General features: G+C 40.8%; 1 protein-coding gene across 5 annotated transcripts in view; it reads right to left on the bottom strand.

The window, feature by feature from the left end:
* Positions 1-25346, bottom strand: part of LRRTM4 (leucine rich repeat transmembrane neuronal 4) — a 543042-nt gene that overhangs the window by 201450 nt on the left and 316246 nt on the right. For 3 of the 5 annotated variants that reach the window (XM_050910344.1, XM_050910345.1, XM_050910348.1), the window contains exons 13-14: positions 23072-23285; positions 19434-20980 (exon numbers count right to left, since the gene is read on the bottom strand). In XM_050910344.1, coding sequence (XP_050766301.1) covers positions 19434-20980; positions 23072-23075 — 1551 coding nt within the window. In that variant the 5' untranslated portion in view covers positions 23076-23285. Of the gene's footprint in view, positions 1-8105; positions 8169-19384; positions 20981-23071; positions 23286-25346 lie in introns of those variants that run through there. The other 2 variants (XM_050910347.1, XM_050910346.1) reach the window with 2 other exon arrangements.

Here is a 25346-nt window from a genome sequence, read left to right as displayed (position 1 = left end):
CTGGATGGCTTAAAGGGAAAACTTAGTTTAAACCTGGTAGGTCCTGATCCTGTTGTCTATCTACACGGTTAAAGCCATTACACAGTATTTTGGCTCCAATAGGATTCTGTACATGAGAAAGGAGATTATGAAAATCAAATTTATAGGCCAAAGGTCTGGTTAATAGCACAAGAGGAAAAAGTTGTAGAAAGACACAGAAACCTTCTAGCCTCATCACCAGACTACGAAACAAAAGCAGAGAGATACTCTGCAGACAGGGGACCTGTCTGGCTCCGAGACAAATATTACATCTCATTGCATGGTGGGTCTCTAGTTGGGAACAGATAAACCCACCTATTGCCAAAGCAAGGCTTTGTATGTGGTGTATAAGCTGAGCAGCAGCTTTAAAAGTGAAAGGAGGGAGGGAGAAAATAGCAGTGAGCAGGAACAGTCTTTTTCATTGTATCCTGGTGATGCAGGAAGGCATTTGAGCCCAGAGCACACTGTTCCTGAGCTCAGGTACAAGGTCACACTAACATAGCAATATTTTTAATTGGTCTAGAACTGCCCCATGTCACGCTACCTCGGAGCACATGGAGTGAGCTCAGCTTTGTCTCCACTTGCCTGTACAGACCCGCACTTAATAAAATTGAGGGACAATTTGATTACAATTTGTAAGTATTTTTACAGGCTGTTTAGACAGCCAGTTCACTGTAGCAGAGACAGTCTAAAGTGTATACAGCATCTGGACTGGGGGGGTCAAACTCAGCAGAGCCTCTATGATACTACACTACAATAAATATAAATTATTGCTATGAAAAGCAAAAATGGGAGGAAAATCATGATCAAACTTTCCATGGATAAAGTGATTTTTTTTTGCTAGAAAATTTAAGATAGCCTTGTAAAACACAAGGAGGGAAATATCACTTCAAACTGCCTTTAAAAAAGATAAAAATGGACAGCAATAGAGCAGCAGCAGCCTTTCCTAAGGATCCTTACTGTAAAGAAATCTGGCAAGTTCAAGGACCTTCCTTGAAGAAATCAGAGGTAGGTAAAAAGACGTGCCAAATAAAAAAAGAGGGGAAGGGAGGAAACGCTTCAGATGATAAAACATCAAATGGATGAAGAAGTTGAAATAAAAAAAATTCAGAACTGACTCATTGGAAGGGAGACAGGTGGCAAGCAAAGCTCCTAACAGCTCTCTGATATTCAAGCTGTTGTCTGATTCAAAGATGATGATGAAATAGTCCCAAGCAAACGCTTTTAAAAGGAAACAAAGCAAACCTTGCATCCACATAATTAGCAATCAACTCAAGGAGAGAGGAAAAATATTTAAGTGCCTACCTGAAAGAAAAAGAATATTGCAGCGCTCTGAAACAAAGCCACAGCCTGATGCACAGGGAAAACTAGCCATAGACGCCGGCTTTCAATGAGATCACAATATATAAATATTGATTCAGTAAACATAAGCAGAGAGAAAAGCTGATTTTTTTTCTTTTCCTGTTTTTGAAAGGTCTGTAAAGACTCTGGAATTCAAAGAACAAATTGTGCATGTTATCTGTAAGTACCACATCCATACATAACTGACACATACAACACCACGCACTTTGCTCTTTTATAAACACAGCTACTCACAAGCGGGCATTTTTGGCAATAAGTACTTCACTTGAATCATTTCTGTCACTGAAGAAAACACCACATAGTGTTTCTTCTGTTTTGGAGAGGAACGATGGTCTTGCAGGTGCCCTGGTTTTGCGGTTTCAAGTTCTAACGCTTCCAGAGCTTTCCTAACGGAAGGGAAATCAAGTCTCATTGCAAGACTTGCACTTTCCACGTGAATCTGTCTTGCTCTGATTTATGCAGTAAACTGGACCTCCATCATGGGTGTATGCAAAGCATAACATGAAACGTGCAGGCAAACATTTTCAGAAGTCACTTAGATCTTCCATGTACTTCGGTGTGTTCTGCATTAGCATGAGTCTTCAGACAGCCCGAGTTCTCCCTCCCATCTCTCTCCCCCTGGATGACTTGGAACCTTCACTGTAAACAAACTCTCTTTGGTATGAAGGTGCCCCGAAGCAGTGTAACTTAACAAGCTGTAGTAAGGCACGTCTGTTTCCATGCTAAGGGGGTGAGGTAGTGAGCCTTTTGACTACAACAAGGTAATTCAAACCACACAACCCTGTGTTTAAAAAGTCCTGAACGATGTAGAAAATCCAACATGAGACCTCTAGAACAGAGCTGACTTCTTAAAATGCCATCTTCCAGACTGGGAGCTGGCTACCTGACGGGTCCCTGAGTCTCTACTTTTATTCTCAGCATCGAATACAAACAATTATAAACTATGTTTTGTTCACTGAATGTTTCAACCTAATTTCCCTGAATCAGTGAACTGCTGTTTCTGTGAAGTAGACATTAGTTTTCTGAGGTTTTTATTTGCTTTATGACTACAGCTCATTTGAGTGTGTTTCAGATCTGGCATGCATTTGTAAATAGCTTATAAAGAATTAATAAATAATTAATACACGCTGTAAAAAATTATCAGAACTCACATGTGACCTCTTATTTATGTGCTTATCCTGTTTTAAAATTCATCAATGATTAACTAGTACTTTTTAAACCTCTTACAAAATGTACACATAGCAACTAATTGCTATATTAAGTTTGAAATATGGCTAACCCACACCCTGTCTTACCTGCCCACCCCGTGGAGATTGAGAACAACAACCAGAGGTGAATTGTAAAAACAATATATTTAAAAAACAAAAAACCTCACTGAATGGAAAGATATGGGTGGGGGGTTTTTTCAGTTGAAACATTTTCCTTTGGGTTTATTACTTTTTTTTTTTTTTTAGAGCCTTTGTTGGCAAGGAGGCCTTGATGTAACTGAACAGCAATTTAGCAGCGTAATTTTAAGTATGTCAGTGAAAGAACATATTAATGTGCTAATTTAACTTCACGTCCTTGATAATAAGCACACACCAAAACTTAAACATTACTGCTATTATGCTACTAAGAAACATGGCTTAAAGGCTGGAGAACCAGGCAGGAAACCCACTGATTTCAGTTCTTTAATGGAACACACTTTAAAACCAGTCTTCAGGTCCCCCATTCCCTCTGTTCCTCAGCTCTCCGCAACAGGGGTAAACCATTTGTGCACATCACATTAAAAGCTTTTCAAAAACACCACCAAAATTATTTCCTATCACAACATTCCACAAGAGCATTAGTTTTGGAAATAAAAGCTAGTAACAGGATGAAAATCACTTTGAAAAGCAATGTTGTATGTTCTGAACATATAAAGCTGGCTCAGATATTTGTTGCATCTGCATTTACACTCCCACAAATACCTGTATGCAAACCAGCATGCTCTGCACATCTACAGGATAACAGGCACGACGTTCCCAGCAAAACAGCCAGGTTTGTAACGCTCGCCTAGAAGCTCAAAGGACAAAACCCAAACGTATACAAATAGGCCATTATACATTAGCCATTTTCACAGGTAACAAAAACTTGCACTTAAGCCATGAACTACTATCACAACAAGGTATTTAGAAATGTATATGAAATAGTTTAAGAAATTTATATTCTTTTACTACTACAGTCAAACAGAACCATTAAGAAGCTTCCACAGAATCTTGCTACTGAAGATTTTGTAGGTAGAACTAAGCAAACAAATGAAAAAATCTCTACTTCAACAGAGACAAGAGTCTAATTTTACTATATATTTACTAACTGGCCCACAACACTACTCAAATCGCTGAATGTTGCTGGAAGTCTCTCCAGTCCCCTCCACTTACTGCCTGCTTACAATCTTCCCCATGTTTTCAGTTCATTTTTGTATGGCTGTTCTCATTTTTAATACCCTGACATGCAGACCCTGTGGTCAGTACGGTCACCTTCTCCAAGTGCAGATTTTACCTCCCTACTTCCTTTGCTTATGCTTCTTTCTCCCAAGTAATCATTTGTGCTGTATCCCAACGCTGCCAGAGTCGCAGGACGATATTATTTCTTGAATTACGAGGTAATACAGCTGTGCCTGTAACCCAGTGGCACTCTTCTCACTGCTTCCTATGGACTTGCAGAAATTTCAGTGAACATCACTTTGTTTTTCTCCTCTCGTTCATCCATCTCTGAAGGAAGTTCTGCTGTGCCCATCACCTGAATATTTGATCGCTGGATCAATATTTGAAGGCCGAAGCAACACCTGTGAAGTCACTAGGACATTTTCATTCTTAAGAACGTACTTTATGTCCAAAATAATAAAACTCAATGCCAGGTTTGTCACCTTCACAAACTGTTTGCCTTAAAGAATTGCCTTTATTGCATTCCTGATCTGGAATTAGGCATTCAGAATAGCCACATATTTAAGGCACACATCAGCTTTCTCTTCCGCTGCTTTTTGTTAAGACGTGCACATACATAACCCCCCCCCCCCCCAGTATATATAGCATAAAATATCTCCCGCTGTTAACGCCCTGCTTTAATCACAGTGTTAAGATTTATCAGTGATGCTTTCAAACCTTGCGTCTGTGCCTTCACTAATCAAGACACCAGAAGAGCTCTGCCTGCTTGAGAAAGGTGCTTTAACATAGAAAGGAGCACTATTTGACCGAGCCTGCTTTTAACATCCATCTTTCTCCCCTCTCCTTTACTTTCTAACTGTTGGCCGGCTCTCAGAGTTGCTGCCGAGGCACTGCTGCTGCTGTAGCAGGGCTCCGTGCAGGGACTGCAGAGGGCACGGCTCAGCAGAGGGAGGAGAACTTGCACACAGCGGCACGGACTGTGGACAGAACCGCCAGCCTGGCAGACGCCCTGCCCAGGAAAGGTGGGAGAAGAAAACGGCGCTTGTGTATCAAAAACCCAAGAGTATTCCTTACTTTAAAAAAAAAAAAAAAAAAAAAAAAAGTGTTGGCAGGGGGCAGGGAGGATCCGAAGAGAAAGAGAAATCCAAGCTGAAATTCAGCAACAGGAAACTAATGTACCTCAAATGACAACCTTGCTGCTAACAGTAAAAGTAATGCCACTAAATGAATAGGAAATAGTGCAACTCCAGATTATAAATGAAGATATTGCTATTTCATACATACATATATATATGGGAATGAATGAGAGAAAAGCCTCTTTATTTCCTCTGAGCTGAATTCAGTTGTATGCTGCTAGTTTTGATTAATATTTAATCATTACTTAAGACAGTGAACACGAAATAGTTAAATCATTCAGAGGCTTCCCCCCCCCCCCCCCCCCCCCCCATAGCAGGCAAGATTAAAACTGTTCTGCGAATCCCCCCGCTGAAGGGAGGGAGTTAACACTTGCTAGGAAGGAAGAGAAATCATTTCCATTTTTTCACCTGACACATTTTCAAAGGGAATAATATTTTTTCCTTTCAGGTCCTGGTACTTCTGCTTAGTGATGATCTAACATGCTGTTATATCTAAAACTAAAAGATAGATTGTAAGCCCTTTCAGGTAAGGATTTATTTTATAGTAATGTTCTGTGCCTGTAAGATAGCTCAAAAAATAGGACCTTGACCATGAACAGGAATTCTAACTACTGCTGTAATGAAAAGAGGTAGAAAGAAGTCAGCATATTTAACTGCTACCTTTAGCAGCCCTGACTAAAATTGTCACTGATTTTTTTTTTAAGTGAAAAAAGCATTTTCTGTTCAGAAAGCATCCATAGGAAACATCCATGCATGACAACACTTTAGAGATAAGTACTTAAAAAAAAAAAAAAAAAAAAAATTCTTGGGTTAGGGATATGGCTGGCTGGTTGGTTTTTCTCCTTAAAACAAATACCTTCAATTTTGCAGGTTCAAGTTTTAATGAGGGTATAAAAACCCTAAGATGTTTCTGGAAAAAAATGTTCACAAAAACTGCCTTTTTGTTGTCCTGCAATAATCTTCTCCCAGCTCTACTGTCCAGGGCATGACCTGCAATTAAACTCATAATAAAAATTTAAGAAAATAAAACTTGAAATGCCATTCTCACCATTTATACAGATCTGCAAGCACCAGGAAGAGAACATAAGCCTTATTCATCTCATTTTAGGAATGGAGAAAGAGAAGCACGAGGGATCTGAATTTCTGTGCCCAAAATGAATCGGCAGTCCAGCGGCAAAGGCTGAACAAAATCCAGTACGTGCAAATTCAGGGTCTTACCTGTTGTATAAAGAAAAAGAAGACTAACATCCTCTTCCCTTGCAACGCTTTGGTAGCGGAGGAGAGCGCAGGAAATCTTACGCTCAGTATTTAACTGCTGACCTCTGCTCCATCCTTACCCCTCGCCCTTCTGCAGCGCACCGCTAAGGCTGCAGCCTTCCACAGCCCCTTCCACCCCGCTCGCTCCCCCTTCCCTGCTCTCACTTCAGCCACTCGACTGCATTCTGCTCTCACAAGACCCAATTACTTGATTATGATTTACATGGTCAGTAGACCTGCACTATGGGGATCCATTTTAATTGTAGGCTTCCCAGCAAACAAGTCTGTGCTCAAAAACTGCGCACACTCCACACAACTGACCTAAATGAGCGGGTGATCTATAGGAGAGATACCTAGCATAACGTTGCTACAATACGCTTCCCGGCTCTGTGCCGGCCGACGAAGGTCGGTCATGAACTATCAATGGCATCTGCTTCCAGAAGATGGCAACTGCCACTTTCCCCTCGAACTGCCAGTTTTTTAAATGTAAGACATTATGATCAATTGCGTCAAAAACACTGTGGGAGTTGCACACAAGAAAAAAAATAAGAACAAAAGTGCCTAAAAATTAAGCCACTAAGTATAATATATCCACTCAGATGCATACAATTGCAAGGACATATACGTAAATATCTGATACATCATGCAAATTCTCTATCTGTAGCTCTTCAAAAGTAGAGGAATGGTTAATGAATAAAGTAACAGGAAATCCTGTGAAGATTATAGGACTGTAAACAATAAAACAGGTTAAAAGACACCCAAGTAAGCTGGGTGCTAAATCTGACTTTCCAAATCAATACAGAAAGATACCATTGAGAAGTATCACACAATACTTAAGATATAATTTAGGCAACGCTGAGCGCTAGGGAGAAGGTGGAAAGATGCGTGCTTTAAGGAGAGAACAGTGTGATGAATTGAGGTGAACTGAGACAGGGAGAAAGACTGGGGCACTGAAGCAGCCAAGGAGTACTACAAGGTGGTTTTAAATGGAGCTTGATCCTGCACGGCATTTCAGTTATTCTTGACTGCTGAAGTAACAGAGAGCTGAGCTAACTCCGGTAAGTGTTTTGTAAATGACCACACTCTTCTGACATCAACTTTGAATCCATCTTCAGCAGTTTATCATGCCAAATTAATGGGAGAAATAAAGCTGGTACAATTCCTAGACTCATCAATGATTTTTAATTGATAACCTATAAGCGGAACATTTGTTAATTCTGCAGAACAAGACAGACTTGGGATCTTTGACAAATGCCTTCATTTTTTCCTCAGCTCAATTACCAAAATCCCCTATTTACAGTACCTCTTGAATATACTTATTCTAGAATAATACCTATCCTTCAAGAGCCTGTTTTCTTATGGCTACATAGCTAACTGAACAAATCATTAGCAATCATATCCCCATTGTAGCCGTTCATTAAAACCAAAACAATAAAATTCCATGTAGTTGAGGCAAACAAGCCACCACATTTGGGGGCTGGGGGGTGAAAGAGCCTTTTCTTCAGGCTGTTTTAAAGCAAGCACGCTAAAAAGGCCCTTTAGAGTTGGACAGCAGATATATAACAACTTGTTAAATTACACTGAAAAATAAAGGAAACACAACTTTCAGAATTCACACCAATCTTAAAATATGGTAACATAATAATGAGCTTTGTTTACAAACAGTGACTTTTGCATACACAAGTCTTTTGGTGACTTCCAAGTTAATGCGAACCTATATAACACTGCTCTAGCGATGTGCCCTAAATGGTATTTCGCAGTATGATAAACCACTAGCATTTTTAATGCCACTACCTTGAGATCGTTATCATTGTTCCATTGAAATAAATGTGGAGCTGGTCACAGACTTCAATCTATCTCGTAAGAGGTCTCCGTTTTTCTCCTCTAGGTCTAGGCACGTAGGAACAGTACGTCCCTGCATGAAAGACCAGTGGATAACTCCAACACAGAGCAAGGCAGGACCATGAGTTAGAGATCAGCAGCTGGAGACCTAGTCGAAAACAGGGTGAAAGGAACAGGAGAAGGAGAGATGTGCTGAAAATGGCTTACTTCAGCAGTTTGGAGAAATATACATTTTCCTATAGTGATTCAATTACAATGTAATTTTCTTGAAAGCTAGGAGTGGGGCTATTTCAGTGTGCAAGCCTCCACGTGGTTTTCTGTGGTTTTGTTTGTAATCGCTCTTCACTGAGCTGGATAACATACACAGATATCCTCAGCCACACATTAAATCTCAGATACATCGTCCTCTCAGATTAGCTTAATGTCATTGTGGAGAAAGGAATGATTTTAACAGCTGGACAAGTTATGTTTCACTGTGAAGGTTATTAACCTTTGGAACCAATTATCAGAGAAGTGGAGTTTTCTCTCTAAGTCATCAAGCAACTCTCTGGAGGCACTTTTTCGTCAAAATAAACTATTGGTTTTATAAACAGTGTAACTTCGTGAAGTTTTGTGGCCCCTGATATACAAAAAGGCAAAGCAGATGGCTACCTGTTCTCCACTTGAATTTTTTACGTCTATCGGGGTAAAATATCCCCCCTCCAATCTTCATTAGACATTAGAGGTAGTGAAATACAAAATGTTATGCCTACCTTTTACTTATAACCTAAGTGGAAAACTCACTGAAGCAACGTTAATTCTCGTCTCTTGTCTATTACAGAAAAACAAAGAAGTCTGGACCTTGTTCTCAAAAGCTAATATAATAAATGTTTGGGAGCTAATCATAAATAGAAAAAGGTTAATCAATTCCTCAGATTGTCAAAGCTTCATGCATGCTGGGACTCTTAATATATTCAACAAAGAAAAGGCAGCAAAGAAAATACCCATAGATTTTGTTTTCAAATAAAAATTTCTAATAATTCAAAATCGCCAGTGGGTTGCTTCCTTTTTTGATTTGTACAATTTACGTTCCAACTGCAAAAACACACAAACTGCCTTCATTTCCTCATTTCACTTTGCATGGGACATTGACGTGGCTTTTAAAGCCAGAATCCTAACATATGATTTAGAGGCTCTGGGAAAGAAAATGATAATGCTGGGGAAAGAAATGGATCAGAAATTTACATTAAAATCATGCAATTTCACTGTGCTGCAGAAAACTACTGGGACAAGGGAGCACCTGAGTAGCTGTAACTCAGTCTCTGTTGCATCTGAATATAGTATAGACATTTTAAAAGAACTAAATAGGCATGTGCTAATACCACACCAAGACAAAGCAGACCACTTCAGACTGGCTTTTATGCTAGGAACAAAACAGACTCAGCAGGAGTCCCTTAAGGCTCCAGACAATACTTTTTTCTTTCATGCTAAAGTAGTAGCTAAAGCCCCAACCCTATTCTGTTAGCCACCATGTAGGAAGAGAGTGAACGGCAGTCCTCCCCAGCTGACCCTTGGTGTAAGTAGATGGGAGGGCAAAGACTACAGGAGAAACCTTCAAAGATTTCAGGATTGGTTTCAATGCTCAAATTCTAATGAAAGTCAACGTGACCTTGCTTCCCTTTTTTCTTTTGACAGTCTGACAGTTTGCAATGAAACGATCTCTCCCAGCTCAGACAATAAACTAACAGCAGAGTTTAGAACAGTTCCTAAATCTTGTGGCCTCCAGCCATAGTTGACTGGTGGATGCCTTGCTTTCCAAATTCACAAGGAGGAAGGACATCCTCCAGCCTTGGAAAGAAAGGTTGAGCTTCCTGCACAGAAGCTCTCTCCTATATATTCTTGAATCTTATTTAACTCTGAATTATGCCAGTCAGCATGACACATCTCTATACTCAAAGAGTTCAAGTAAGCAAGTGGTACGGTTTCTTTGTATAATTGGAAGAGTAAGGAGGATCCAGAGTAGCAGACTAAAATCTAGCCTTAGGTTCTTCCACAAATTAGAGCTGTAAACAGCATGCAGACCTACATTAAAGTGGAGCAATGCATAATTGCCTGATGGGATTATGCATAATGAAGCCTGAGGATATTCCTGCTAACATCATTTCTACCCCATTCTCACACACATGGGACAGAGTTGCTCTGAAGCTAGGGAAGATCAAAAGTCAAGTAGAGTGCTTTGTACAAAGTCTTGGTCAACTTCAGTATTTGTAGCATTTTTTCCTTCTCAGTACTAAGAACGAAAAGAACTGTAATCAGAGTTTGTTTCCAAACAATGCTTAATCTTATTAATTTGTTCTGCCTTTTGCCAGTTACAGCACAGCAATTATACACCTATGTGGTGAAGGCCTACCACATGGGAGCAAGAGAGGAAAACGATGTTAAGAACACTGAGGCTTCTACTTCCACAAAACCTTGGATGAGACATGACATTATAGATGGAAATAAAATTATTACTAAAACGTATTAGTCTTACGACTTGTTCTGTGTGTTCTGACGTACGTTTGTGTGTGTGTATACACACAGACACTGAACATCTGCCCTGACCTTCAGTACCCCTTAATACACATTCTGTTAAATTAAATGGGTAATGATGACCCAGAAAAATGATTTCTCTCATCTTCACATAATGTGAGAAGTACATGGTAATTAACTAGCCTTTAAGAATGACACTGTCGATTATTTCAGGACAATCAAATAATAGCAGAGAAATGGAGTCTGAATAGGAACGATGGTGTCAGATGTACAGTTTAAACAATAGCTGTTTTGCCTGTCATTCATACCAAATTACTACAGGAGGGGGGAAAGAAAAACTATTTATAACCTGTCAGTCTCAAGAAACCACAATTATGATGATTTAATTAACACATGGAGAGGCTTCAGGCAATCACATCGTTCTAAATTTAAGTAGCAGCACATTTCAGGCCCAAGATGATTTAGAACATTAACAAATGCTAGTTGAACCAGGGCAAGAATTTGATGGCCTTGTTGGTTCCTTTTAAAGCATCCATCACGGCACAAAGATAACCCAAATGGATGTGTTAGTGAAAGATGAGAGCAGTGAAGAATCATCTGGGGTTTCAGAGGCCATCACACAGAAGGAGAAGCCGATTTTTAATGAGAACGGAGTTTGAAAATGAGCAAAAACACACAACTCAAGTCCATTCATCAAAGACACTCTATGTGTTGGAGAAGTCTGGAAAAAAATTGAGTTAGGGTGTATGAGAGTGCAAGGCACTGAGAGCGAGACTGACCTTCCCATGGAAGCTTGTGCTCAGCGCCAAATAGGTCCTTCCTTGGCCTGATGCCCAGGAGTGAGTTTCAACCTGTGCACAGTGCAATCGCAGAACACGGGATGGCCTTTCCACTGCACAAGACTGAGAGTTGGAGTCATCCAATAAACAGAACATTGTCAAAGGTTTCTTAAAACCTGGATTGCAGTACTCACTGGTCAACTCATCTCCGGCAAGTAAATCGCTCTTCACGCCTCCATTTCCTCTTTCTATGCCCTATGTGTTTAGATTACCTGCTGTGTCCTGTTCTCCCAGGCACAAAATGATTCCTTCAATATTTTCATATGGTGATTAAACTTGGGAGTTGTCAGCTGCTACCAAAACACAAATAGTCATTGTAATAATACTACCATTACATTAAGCTTACCTTCTTTCACTTTCTATTGCCTGCTTCTTAATTGGATTAAAATACAAGTAACATACAGGAAAAGCCTGCTTCTTCCATAAACGAAAAAAATCTTGACCAGAGTTTACACAGAAAAAAAAAATTAACTTCCTGCTTTAAAACTGGTTCTTTCACTGTCTGTCAAAAATTGGAGATTGCGACTGCTTTTTCCACAAGGTATATGTATATCAGTATGCAGTTGGAAGCATTGTGCACACACCCAATGCTGAATGTATCAAAAGATCTTTGTACACTACGTAATTAGTAAGCTCTCCCTGTTGCAATGAAGGACATGCCACATTCCCACAATACATTTAATACAAAGTGACTTAACCATCTGATTTTTCTCCTGATGTAATACTTTTGCAGTACAGTTGAAATGTTCGGACAGAAAAGACTATGTACTTTTATATGACAACAGAACTTACAAAATTCAGTATCAACTCAAGATTAACGTCATTATTCCCCATTTAGGTCTTCACATAAAGAAAACACATACCCATACAAGCACACATCATCAACGGTCCACCTTTGATCATAACCAAACCGATCATGCTAGTTTTCCCCATAGGCTAAAACTAGAAATACTAGGAATACTATTTTTCTTTTTATTGTCATGTATTTCAGAGGAAACTGAATAATACGGTGATGGTGAAAGAACAGAAAAAAAATAGAACCTTCATAGCAAAGAGCTGTTGCATAAGATCGTGATCTACGTAATAGAGGAAGTAAAAATTAGGATAACATTACTTATCTGATGAGTTTTGAGAACTTCAGACAAAAAGTACTATGCAAAAAAGTCCTTGCTTTTTTGTCACACAAAGGATAGAAAACAAAGACGAGAAGTTCAAGCATCCTCGCAAAGTCCTGTCATTTTCTGTAGGAAGTTGCCCACTGACAGAGACACAGCCTTGGACCACAAAGCTTTTAGGAAAGACTCTCTGGCTTGCTAGTATCCATGAACTTCTCATGTTCTAGCCAATTATATTTAAACATATCTAAAGAACCATAAAAATGATTTTTAAAATGGCTTGCATGTATCAATCTATACTTGAACTAAGAAACAACGGTGGAGGTTTCGCTGTAGCTAGAATATACCCCAGATGGTGAGAGATTATAGATGATCATTTTCTGGCCTTTCTTGCCTTCCCCATCCTTGCAGGTGGAGCAATTCCCATTCAAGTGCCCATGATGACAGTATGACTGATATATCTACCAGGAAGAGCTTTCTATTTCCTTGTGACTTAAAAAGGCAAAGACAAAACAAACTCATTAGGCCAAGAAGCCAATATTCCCATAAAGTAACACCCTCTCACGCCGTCCCTTTGCCGCATACTCTGGCTTCTAACAAAGCTGGAATTTTGCAGCTAGGAACAGAGACAACAACTCCCAGGAAATCCCTCAGAATTGATCCAGTCATCTTTTTGTGTAGATGGAGAGATCTACAAGCAATCTAAGCTTATTTGGCTGCACAACAGGCAGATGTGATAAAAGCTGATTAGTGTCAAAAATGTTTACTGCTGCAGCCCATCTGTGTTCAGTCCTAAAATACCTGGCTTGAAATGACCAAATACCAGGATGTTAGTAGTGCTATAAACACAAATCACACAGGAATTTTGCGTGTCAAAACGTTTACAACATGGATAGCATGATAGAGGGCTGCACACTTCTGTCTGCCAAAGCAGCTCCTGCTAGAAAAGCGTGCAATCTCCTGAACATAACAGGTAGACCATCTCAATGGAAGTAACACACCTGCACAGCTGAGACCTGAACTGTAGTCCCAAAGGCTTTGAAATGGATAGCTCTCTCCTACCAGGGGCAGATTGTCTGCCAAAAGGAGTATGTGCCTAGGAGCATCACTGTCAAGAAGCAGAGTAAACCAGCACGTACACAGCTCTGGTTATTTCCAGCACCCAGACCAGCTCAGCTAGCTCTGTGCTGTGACAGCCTGTGTAGTTTAGGTAACAGTCTTAACATCGAGAATCAGGTCAACTGTATTATTCTAGAGGAGAGCTTGGGGAACATTTCCGGCAGCGGGATACTTACTAATAAGATTGTTTGCCCCTTTTAAAGTGTGGGGGTTTTTAAAATTTTGGTGTGTGTTTAGAAGAAAAAAAAAAAACCAACAACAAATGAATAGGTTCAACAGATTTCTTCACTATTTCTGTTAGCATTCTCCCTCCTGGCATGAGCTACATAATGGACTAAAATCGATTTTTTTTCTCCTCCGTAAAATACTGGCAGCACATCACAGAGTTTGAGCAAAAGCAGAAGCAGGGGTGAGAGAAAGGAAAGGAGATGGAGAGGGCAAACCGCATCTGTCACAATTCCAGCAATGCAGGAATCCTTCATAGGGCTTAAGCAACAATTATAATAGGAATACAAGTATTTTCTTCTCTTGTACAAAGCTTTTACAACGCAGCATCCTCTCCATCTGAGCAGTCCTCACTGTGCATAACTCAAACCATGAAGTTTCTAGAAAGTGGCAAACTTAGGGGAAGTAGAAAAAGAGGTGATGAGAAGGCAGGGAGGATGATAGTCAATCAGTTACCCTCCTGGCTGGACATTGCGTTTAAGACTATGAATCCTCAGTGCAATTTCAGAGCTCTGTCAATTAACTGTCAGCCTCTGGATGAGACCTAGTGAAGGAAACTTAATGCCTGAAATGTGGTTTGGAAAGTTCCCAAGTGAAAATTTGGGAGATGTGGGTTCAGCTTCTTCCTTTGCCACTGATTATCTGCATTATCGTAGAGCAAATAACTTTCAGGGTCTCAGCAGCACCTGTATTGCAAGACCAAATTTCAGACAAGCTAATCTCTCACCCAGGCACCTGAATAAGGACTGAGTAAGACTTTCAGAAGTGTTCAGCATCCTTCTGCAGCTCCCTTTTCAAATTTACAACCAGTGTCTTAATTGCTGCTGATGCACAGCTGGCTGACTTCTTCCGGAAATACAGCCAGTCATTTTGGTAATACCTGTGGGAAATCTCACACTTTACAAGTGCTGAGCCCAGGAAAATTTGCCCCTCTGCATTTATTGCTACATCACTAGTACTGCTAGACTACAACTTTCTGTATACTGACATTATACTTGCAATAACAAGTATGCAACGCTAACGAAGCCTCTCAATGGTAACAAACACAAATTTCTACCTTTGGTCCTAATCCTGAAGACATTTCTAAAATTTACTTTCTCCTCAAACCTCTCACTGGCCCTGTGCCTAAAAGATTTCACCTCTGAGCCACTTCTGACATATTTCTTCCAGATATACTGCACTGAAGAAAACAGCTATCCGCTTAGCCTTTGCTTACTCTCCCAATACAAACATAGAGCTTATGACAGAGTTTCATTAGATTGATTCACCCTTCAGTTTACAACTCAAGCAAGAATTTAAGGTCCATCTATAATCACAGAGAGGTGGAGACAGAGAGGCAGAGAAGGAGCCATAGCACCGAAGGATGTAAGAAAGCTAAATTAACAATGCCCATCCTACAGTGTTCCAAAACAGAGTCACTGGAAAGACAACCACACCTCTTGGCCCTAAATGATGACAGTAGGCTATCTAATTAACAATTACTGCTTCTCATACTCCTCACTCATCACCTCCCATCGTCTTCTCTTTGTAATGCACTACCTGTGGAATCACCTTCCTTTTGCATTCCCCCAAGCTATGACGAACCCACGTTTCTGCCAACAAGTCCTTGCTGAGTATTCCTTATAAAAACATAAGGCTGATGACCAAAGGAAATACAATCACTGCTCTTAAAAGAAAATGAAAAATTCTGCCAATCATCGAGTGATTTCTCTCATGAGGTTGCAATACCCCATAAGCTCATGCTTATCCCCTGGGCAGCCCTTCCGAAGCTGAGTTACAAAACCACGAACGCCCTCGCAGAACTGGATCCTTGGACTAAACAGTATCTGGGCCATGGAGATTATTTTGTTTTTTCCTTTTTGCATCTTGCTCAAAACAACACAGTGATGGTGTTTAATAAATAAATAATAAACAACAGTGACATGTCAACATTTCCTTTTAAATCAGGCTCAAAAGGAGGAGGTCAACAGCAGCCCACCAACTCTGCATATGTTGCATTCCTTTATCAATCTATTTCTTCCCACTGGCAAGAGGGGAGGAAGCAGAATTCATAGCGAACATAATTTTGTGTGACTGATTTAGCATGTACGAATACAAGCGACAACTGCCCTGGTTTTCACTCCAATGGAAAACCCAGGAGCATCACAGCAGAGATGTACTTGGATGTGAACAGGTGGGCTTGTTTGTCAAGTGCTGCGGTATGGTTAGACATGGAGCAACGAAAGTATAAAAAGTAACCTCACAGGGTCTGTGTCAATCGTCTCTCAAAGGGCTTCACATCAACTGTGCTCAGTTAACACAGAGAAGACGTTCACTTGTTTGGTTGGTTGTTGTTTGTTTTGTAACTGCCAGCCTGAGAAACAGGAGATGAATAACTTTCCAGTAGAAAGAACGAAACATTTTTGTAGCAACGTTCCTTCTCCCCATATACCTTCATCGTGTGCTATATACAGACATTTTTTGTGCGATACGTATGAAATACATAATATTACAGCTTGGTTTATGAAATTGCTTTTTATAGCTCCCAGATCTTCAGCAAATGTACAAATAAATATGAAAGAGAGAGGGAACAAGATGCACATGCACAAAGCAAAGCAAATACCAAAATGAGATAGCAGCAGTCTGCTAACTGGATGGTGAGAGCCAAAATCATAAGCATCCAGTTATTTTAGAAACCCTTGCCAATAGACTAAATAGAATACCATAGGCCAGGTGTCAGTGATTATAATCCCACCGATGCCAAGAGAGTTGCTCCCATTTACAGCAAGCCTGACTTTGGCGCTCTCTCTGTAGTACAAGAAGTAATTCATAAAGCATGGACTTGAAAAAGCAGCCATACAAACCATACCTGCAACTCCCCTACTTGCAGCGTAAGGACCCAATACAGGGCAGCTCTCATATGCCTGTGTTGCTTTGTTCTATGCCAGAAATCTCACTGAACTTAAAACACCAACAAACACCACCCCTGCTCACCTGCGTAGCAGCTGCGAAAAAAAGAACCTGCATAAGTACCTACGCATGTTATTTCAAGGCCATTTCTGCCATGGAAAACAAGTGGTTTATGGATGAGATGAGCTGGATACTTCTAAAACCAAAATCATCACTGTGAATGTAATAGGCGTGCTCACACGACCTTAGGCCACACTCAGAAACCATTCATTAGCACCCAACTACCAGCAACAGAGTATGCTCACGCATCTTTCCCAGGTTAAAATGGAACTAAGCCATTATTTCTTTCCTGAAAGACACACAATTGTTGGACATCTTCGCTGCTCACAGGTGTGTGCGTGGGTAGACATGTGAAAGCAGACAATCATTTGAAAAATATTACTAAAAGAAGTAAAATCAATAAACTCGTGAGCAATGAATTCTGAAAGCCCACCTGCCTTCATTTTGATAACCAGACACTCCTCTCCCCTCAAAGTGGTCCTTTTTTGGGAGAAACCTCAGTCTGAGCACAGTGAATGAGCAAGTCAGACTGACAGGAGGATGGGCCTGAGCTATGTCTCACTTGTGCAAAATTATAGTTTTCCCACAAGTATGTACATCTGGGTAAATTAGTAAATAATGAGATGTTCCATTTTCTTTTTTTTCCCCAAACATAAAAGTTTTCCACTGCTGAAGACACTAGAAGGATTTTTATTTTCTTACCATTTTTAAGTAAGAACAGTGCATATCTATCCTTACAAGTGGAACCTTGTAGCTATGGAGACAAAGAATGTTAAATCCAAGCTGAAGATAGTATTTCAGTGGGGGCTTATGGTTGCTACATGTGCCTTCAACGATCTGCTGTTTTCTGTCTCCTGAAGTCTTCTGTACTAATAGCCAATGCATACTAAATCACCACGCAAATACAGAGTGTACTTTCTACCAGTCACAGCCTGGGACAGAACCATCATGTTCAGTACAGTCTTACTGATTTACACCATAACCAAGAACCCCACAGACAACATGATAAACAGCTTGAGCTCTGCACCAGCTTAACTTAACCTGAACAGAGCAGCAGAATAAAATTGTTCTGGTACTGCAATAGCACCTGGAAACCAGGCGAACTGGGGTCCCCTTGTGTTTAATGCTGTGTGTAACAGTCGACATCAAATTAATGCTCCTTGTGACAGCCAGTGAAAATTCAAAATAACTTTGTTAGCATCACTTACTTTCTACTTGTGCTGCTAACAGGAAAAAAAAAAACCCCACACCTTCATTCACATAATACTGATAGAAATGACAAAGGTATGATCGGTAGTTTTCTTTTTTGAAGACAACACTGCTCCAGAGAAAGTTACCCCCAAACATACACTTCCCCCCCTCCCTTCCCCTTAGCTCCATGGTCCAAAATCAGCTAGGGGTTTCAGGTGCCAAATATGAAACATCTTAAAGATGCCCTATTGTCAGAAAGTGAAAACATCCACTTTTTAAAAAATCAGGATCCTAGAACTGCAGCCTGCTCAACGCTGCTCATCTTTAACACACCTTTCATACTACCTGGCTGTCAAAGACGCTGGTCAGAATCTACCGTAGTCAAACCCAATTTGCATAAATGGATATGAATGAATTTCAGCAGGCACATTAAGCACTCTCAGGTAGGATGCCCACAACCAAGGAAGCAAAATCAACCACGGTCCCCTAATACCACACCACGTGCAGGATCAAGTAACAAGTACTGAAATGTAATTGCGCAAATCCTCCTTACCAGGTATAAATAAGCAATGGCATTCAAAAGTAAAAACATTTCTTACATACACATTAATAGAGTCATTGACCATACAGCAATGAAAAAATATAGTATTTTCTTGCCAAAGCTGAACAACAGACAAAAGCAGCACTGAGAGCTTTTCCTATTTGTTGCTGAGTCAAAATCGTAACACGGCCTTAAGCGCGTAAAACTATTAACTCCAGTAGAGCTGTCTCTCAAGCTAAGCCTTCACTGATCACTAAAATGAAATTCAAAAAAACCCAAGAATCCCCCTCTCGCAACCCAGATATTTGCAAATGTACTGTTTGACTTGTGGCCTTTACAAGGCTCAAGTTCAGAAGAGCTAGTAAAGCAGCTTGTATGTTCCTGCTCCTCCAGGAGAACAAGTCAGTGCCTCGCTCTAAGGTTGTGCTGCAGTCCTGTTGTCCCTGGTTTACTCTTGAACCAGACAGAAAACACAGAAAATATTTGGCATTATCTTTAAATAGGCCATAAACCCCTCAAGATTTGACGTGAGGTCTGGAATAAAGAGGTTTCCATATTTATTTTTAAAACAGAAAAGGTTCTTAAATGCCTCTGTTTCTACCAATACATTAAAAATGGGACTCTCTTGTAGCCACTGCTAATAAAATGGGTGCAAATAGGAGGAGAATAACACTCCAGATGCCTTTATCATAGTTGTTTACTTCAACTTAATCTATGGTTTTTATAAGTCTCAATGACTCAAAATAGTCACCATCACTTCCCTGACTGTTTTTATTTAATGAGATAACCTTTCATACTGAGCAAACCCAAAAGCAAAAAAATCTCATTAATCTTTCCAGTGTTTAGAGACACCTCAAGAGCTTCAAACATTTACCTCTCCTTCCCAGCAGCTGAAATGGTTTTAGGAGGATCATGGTTCATACCTCACATTCCCTGGAGCCAGAGATGGTATACGTGCAGGGCCCAGATCCATTAACCGATACATCCATGGTCTCAGAGTTTGTTGGCTTGTAGTCCACGTAATACTCCTGTAAAGGGGAGTTCATTTGCCTTTCAGACTCTCGGGCCTTTTTCCTGCGCCTCTTCATGAGGGAGTGCTGCTGGAGCTGTTTCATGCTGGCTGGATAGCGCTTCCACGACACGTAGATAACCAACAAAATCATGGCCACGGAAAGAAAGAGGGCCACGCTCCCAGCGATTATTTTGTGAAAGGAAACGTGCTCGTACTCTGGTTCCACTCCGGGTGTTGGGAGGTCTGCAGAAGGGCTTGGCATAACAGACGTTGGCTGATTGCTTTCGAGTTTGGAAACGGTAGGTTTAGGAATGAAGACAGGTCTCTGGGGGGTTTTGGGTGCCTGGTATGACCGTTCAGTAACCACCACCTGGATTTCGGCACAGATATTATATGTCTCCACAGCATCGCTCACTTTTTCACCCTGGATGTGTTTAGGGCCTGCACATATCATAGTGCTTTCCTTATTTCCCTTGAAATTCTTAAGCCAAGTAAACAGAGGACAAATGCTTCGAGTACATTCCCACATATTTCCGGACAGAGTGATGGAGATGAGCGAGATCCATGTATTGATGGTCTCCTGAGAGATGTTGGTGAGTTTATTGGAATCCAGGTTCAGCTTTTGCAGGTTGGGGAGGCACTGGAAGGTCCCAGGCTCTACCCCTGTAATGTCATTTCCTGATAAATCCAAGTTGTGCAAGGAACTCCAAGTCCACGTTAACCCTTGGCTAATAGACCGGATCCTATTCCACTGCAAATAAATCGAGCGAAGGTTGAAGAGGCGTGGAAAGTGGGCAAAATTGATCTTCGAAAACTGGTTGTGCTCCAAGTGGAGCTCTGTCAACTTCAAAAGGCCAGCAAAAGCATTACGGGATAAGCTCCGCAGGCGGTTGTAGCCCAAATCCAGAAAGTCAAGGTTTCGGCAGTCTTGGAAAACTCGGATCGGCACTGTTTTCAGCGAGTTAGACCGCAAATGCAAGATCAAGAGCTTACGAAGGCCCTTGAACTGCTCAGGCTGCAACACCTGCAACTTGTTGTAAGAGAGGTCCAGATTGCGGAGGTTGGGGACTGAGTGAAACGTTTTGTTGTGCAGATGGGTAATTTTGTTGGAGCTTAGAATTAATTCCTTCAGCCTGCGGATCCCCTGAAATGCATCCTCATCCACGGAGCTGATGTAATTATGGTCAAGATAAAGCCATATGAGCTGATTCAGGCCCGCAAACTGATTTGATTTAAGCTTCTGAATGCTGTTGTACCGTAACGATAAGCCTTGAGACCCTCCAGAAATATTCTGAGGGATGTCTCTGAACGCATGAGATTCGCAGTACACAATCTTGCCATCACATCTGCAGTTCTTGGGGCAAGCTCGCTGAGCCCCCGCAAGCATAACAAACAGCACCATAGGAAGTAGCACTAACAACACACTCATGCCTCTCAGCTGCTTAATTAAATGGAAACCTACAATATTAAAAAGAAAACAAATGTGCATTGTAAAGCTATTAAAATAAATCGCCAACAGATTACTAACGTCAATGGGGTTTCTAATAAAGCATTAGCGAAGCAGCGGATTTTGAAGACAACCTGTTCGCCTCCTGTCTTGCACTTTTTGTTGTGTAAATTCCTGTCCTTTGAATTTCTGGCTTGCCATCTCTCCTACCCGCACCATCACCAGTACTACTCTTGTTATTCAATTACTTTTGTGTGATTTATGATCCCTTAGAAGGACCAAGAGCCTGCTCTCTATTCACTTTTCTCCTGTACATCATCTCTCAATGTAGCTGGTATATCCTTATCGCTAGATGCTGAGGTTTTAACAATAAACATATTTGTCAAGTCACTGTGCTGAATGCTCCATAGTGCTGGAAAGGAAATGAGCCAAAGCTTCTGGTATTTACGTGCTGCTAAACGTATTCCTTAATAAAAGCAATTGCAAGTCCAATTCCTCCAAAAATTACTGCAAAAAGTGAGAAATCTATCTATCATAAAGTTTGATCCATCTTTAAAACATGTATTGTAAAATTAGACGTTAAGTAAAGGCTTTATTTTTTGCATCGAGTGATTTGTTTTTAGGAGTAGGTTTAAGTAGGTTTACTAATTATTTTTATGTACCTAAAATACATAAATAAATGCACAGAAACAAAGTTCAACCATATAGAGAAGTATACCATATGATGCTAGTATGGGATCCCAATACCAAGATAATGGTAGAAGACATATTTCTTTCAAATGAATCATAGTCTTAACACATATTCATTTAAAGTTACCGACATGTAGCTGTGAATACCTAAGCATTTAGTATTTTGTACATACCTTATACACTCTATGAAAATATACACACAAATACTTACATATAAACACTGCCTTAGGAGCAGCAAAACACAGAAAGTTTAAAGGGGTATATTTCTATTTCAACTCTCCTCTCTCTTCCACAGCTCTACTGATTTTAAGATTCTGCATGCGAGATGTCAAATTTATCATATAGTAGCAATGCTGTTATGTGAGGACAGGCACATTTTCCACATTCTTTGAATAATTATGAAAGGGGGCGGAGGGGTTGTCAGAAAACCCAACATACATACGCACGCTTTCCTTAGCCTGTAGTAATTTTAGGACTGGTGCCTCTGTCCAGAGTTGCAATCTTGCTAAGAATTAAAATGCATTCTTCCAACAGGAAATATGTTAAGGGCCAGTATCTCCTCGACAAAGAATTACTTGATTATTTGTCACACACACAAAACCAAGCCTGTGCTGCAGTTATTTAATCCAATTTTAAACCAAGGAGCAATCTGCAAAATAATTCCTAATCTAAAATGCCCCTGACTATGTGTGTCTGCCTTTCACTTTAATGGTTAGATTTTTAATTTAAATCCTCATCTTTCGCTACTGCCTGTGTGCCAGCAGCAGCCAGCTAGAAATACGTTCTGGCTGTTACAGACTTGGGGGCTGGGGGGAAGGAAGGAGGGAGGGAAATAAACCTGTCACACTTGAAAAAATAAGACTGGCAAATGACTGCTGGAAATCTAGCAGCAAAATTAGGGGTATCTTTTCAAAGACCAAACAAGCCTTTTCAAAACCACCTATACAAGAAAATCACCCCCTCCCCTTTGCTTCCCACATACTGCAAAGTGTTAACAGTCCTTTCTGACAGCCTGAATAATACCACTACAGGCTCATCGAATATGAATATAAACCCAGAAGAAATTTTGTGTGAGCGTGCCTCATGCATACATGTACTTATCTATACGTGTGCAGGTGTGTGGGTGGGTTGTACAGACAGCGAACGTACTCTCTACAGTCCTTAACTCGGTGCATGCATTTACAGATTAATTACATATAAAACCACTGCAGGAGGAAAGGTGCGTATGTGCGTGTTGGGGGGGGGAATACATGATCTAAAAATACAATAGCAAGTACAGTGAGTCACCTGGCAAAGGAATGCACTGCTGCTATTTAGACTGTTTCCCCCTCCTGAACAGCTAATAATCCAACTGAAAAATATACCATACAGCTGCAGCTGTGCTAACAAACAAACAAGAAAAGTTCACTTACCCATCCTTTTGTCATCAACAAATGTCCTCCTTTTCCTTTCTCCAGCTGTTTTCTTCTCCCTCTTTCCTTTTTTGCTTTCCCTTTGCCTCCCCTCTCTCTCTCTCTTTAAAACTGGTCTCTTTTCTTTAAACCATCAGAATCTTCATGTCACAGCACGGTTGCCACTCACATCACCGCCATCCAGCGTGCATGCCAGTAACCCACACAAAGTTCCCTAGAGAGGACAAGCGAGAATTTTGGGGATGAGGAAGGGAAAGGATAGGGAAGGGGTTGGGGGTGGGGAAGACAGGACGAAGGATGGGGGGAGTGTGTGGGGGGGTAGGGAGGGACTCTAAGCTCTGAGAGCCATTGTGTAAGTCATCAGAGAACCATCAGCATTAAGTGGCAATCTGCAAGGAAAAGCTACAGCAGCCGATGAAGGTAAACCAACTTCTCTGGGAGAAATAAAAAAATCTTTCCCGGTACCTAGCATTTCTCATTCTGCTGCCTTTTGCCATTCCCAGACACAGCAATCCATCCTCCAGCTTCCCAGTTCCTGAAGCAGGCAGGCCTCCTGTGCTGTGTAAGACCCCAGTTTAAAAGCTATGCAGGATAGGTTTATCCATTTAGCTGGTCAGGTTTAAAGTGTTTTGTAGCTGTGCTGAGAGGCAGCTCTTGTCTAATTCAGAAGGCTTTCCAGAGAGTGATGATGCTTTGGAGCTTGTTGGTGCTAATGTTCTAGTTTGTGATACACTGAGTGCCCTCCACTGGAGAAAACAGATCACACATTAAAGGCATGAACAAGTGATCCTGTCATTGCTATGCAGACTTTCTTCCTTCAGAAAAGAAAATTAAAGACACAGTATTGCCTTGCCCACCATCATCCCTTCCCGGACACCTTTGCCTTCCCTAGATTATTAAATGTTTATATTGTGGATTTTCTGGCAGACAGTGTAAAACACTAAACAAAACACCTCTTCCCCGGGTATTTGGCAACCTGATCTTTTTCTAATCCACCTGACCTGTATATTTTTCTTGGGCAAATTCTAAACTGTTTTTCTTTTCCTGTATTCACCGGGTGAGAACACCAAAAGGAATGTTTGCAGCTTAAAAGTGAAAGTCCTGTTAAAGGGTCGAGGGGGGCAGGACATGCACAAACTGGTCATCCACGCAAGAGGCATTTAATTGCATGCATCAAATCCAAATGTAAACATACCGAAACAGCTTGGTTTTTCTTTTTCAATCTAAGTGCCTTTTAGTCAGAAAAATACTGAGTGTGATAAACAATGCAGAAATGAAGCTGCAGAATTAGTGACACCTTTTTTTCTTCTCAACTCTTCTTCTCCCCCAGCTCTCCCCCATTCAGAAGCGGTGACTTCTCGCAGCCAAGAGTGCTGGTCTGGATTTCAGCAGACTTCAGCCACAGACCTTGCAGTGTGATCTAGGGTACGCTGCTTCTACAGTGTTTCACCTCCTGCTATTTGTCTGGCTAGCTTTACCAGGGTTTGAATTAATTCTCACCCAGTTCAACAGAAAGATGTCAAAGGGATTTGGAGCAAGCGCAGTACCACACAGAGCTCCTTTGAGTTAGCTCTGGTTAGCCCCATGAACCAGAAGCAGCAGAGAATATCAGCCTCAGTGGAGCCCCCCCCCCACGTACCATTTTTGGTTTCAAAGCAAACTCGGGCTTCTCAGAGGGCAGCACTGTACTCTTCCCTAACATTTTTAACCTGGGTTCCTAAAGCTTATATATTTGTGCTGTCTGTCCAGCTGCTCCCTCCTCTCCCTGTGCTACACAGACATCAGGTATTTGGAAAACAATTCCCCGCCCAAATCTTGAGTTTAGATGCCAAAATGGTGGAAGCGCTTTCTATAAAGTCTGTCATGAGCTAACCATTATGTGTTATTTATTTTTTAAAATATTTTTAAAATATTTCCCATTATGACTAAAGAGCACCCTGCTCAGCATTTTACAGCCCATATCTCTTGAGGTTTCTGTGTACTACTCCTCATAATTCCACTTCATAACAAAAATGACAATTGCACGAAACTCAAGGTCAGATTCTGAGCTCTTTTATTTTAGTTCCTTATTCCTGGCTCAGATAAAAAGACCATTGCTTGCCCCTGCAATCCATTCCAAATGAAGTTACCCCTGCCCAGCCCCAATACCTGGTCCCCTGCAGGATCACCACCAGAGCAAAATGGCTGGGACGCAGAATGGGCAAAGTAGTTCAAACCCATTTGAAAAAAAAAAAAAAAAAAAAAAATCCACAAAACAATCCATAGAAGCCAACTT

The sequence above is a fragment of the Gymnogyps californianus genome, chromosome 23, assembly GCF_018139145.2.
Source record: "Gymnogyps californianus isolate 813 chromosome 23, ASM1813914v2, whole genome shotgun sequence".
In the NCBI taxonomy this organism is placed as follows: domain Eukaryota; kingdom Metazoa; phylum Chordata; class Aves; order Accipitriformes; family Cathartidae; genus Gymnogyps; species Gymnogyps californianus.
The sequence above is the reverse complement of the archived record's forward strand: the minus strand, read 5'-3'. Positions and strand labels throughout refer to the sequence as shown.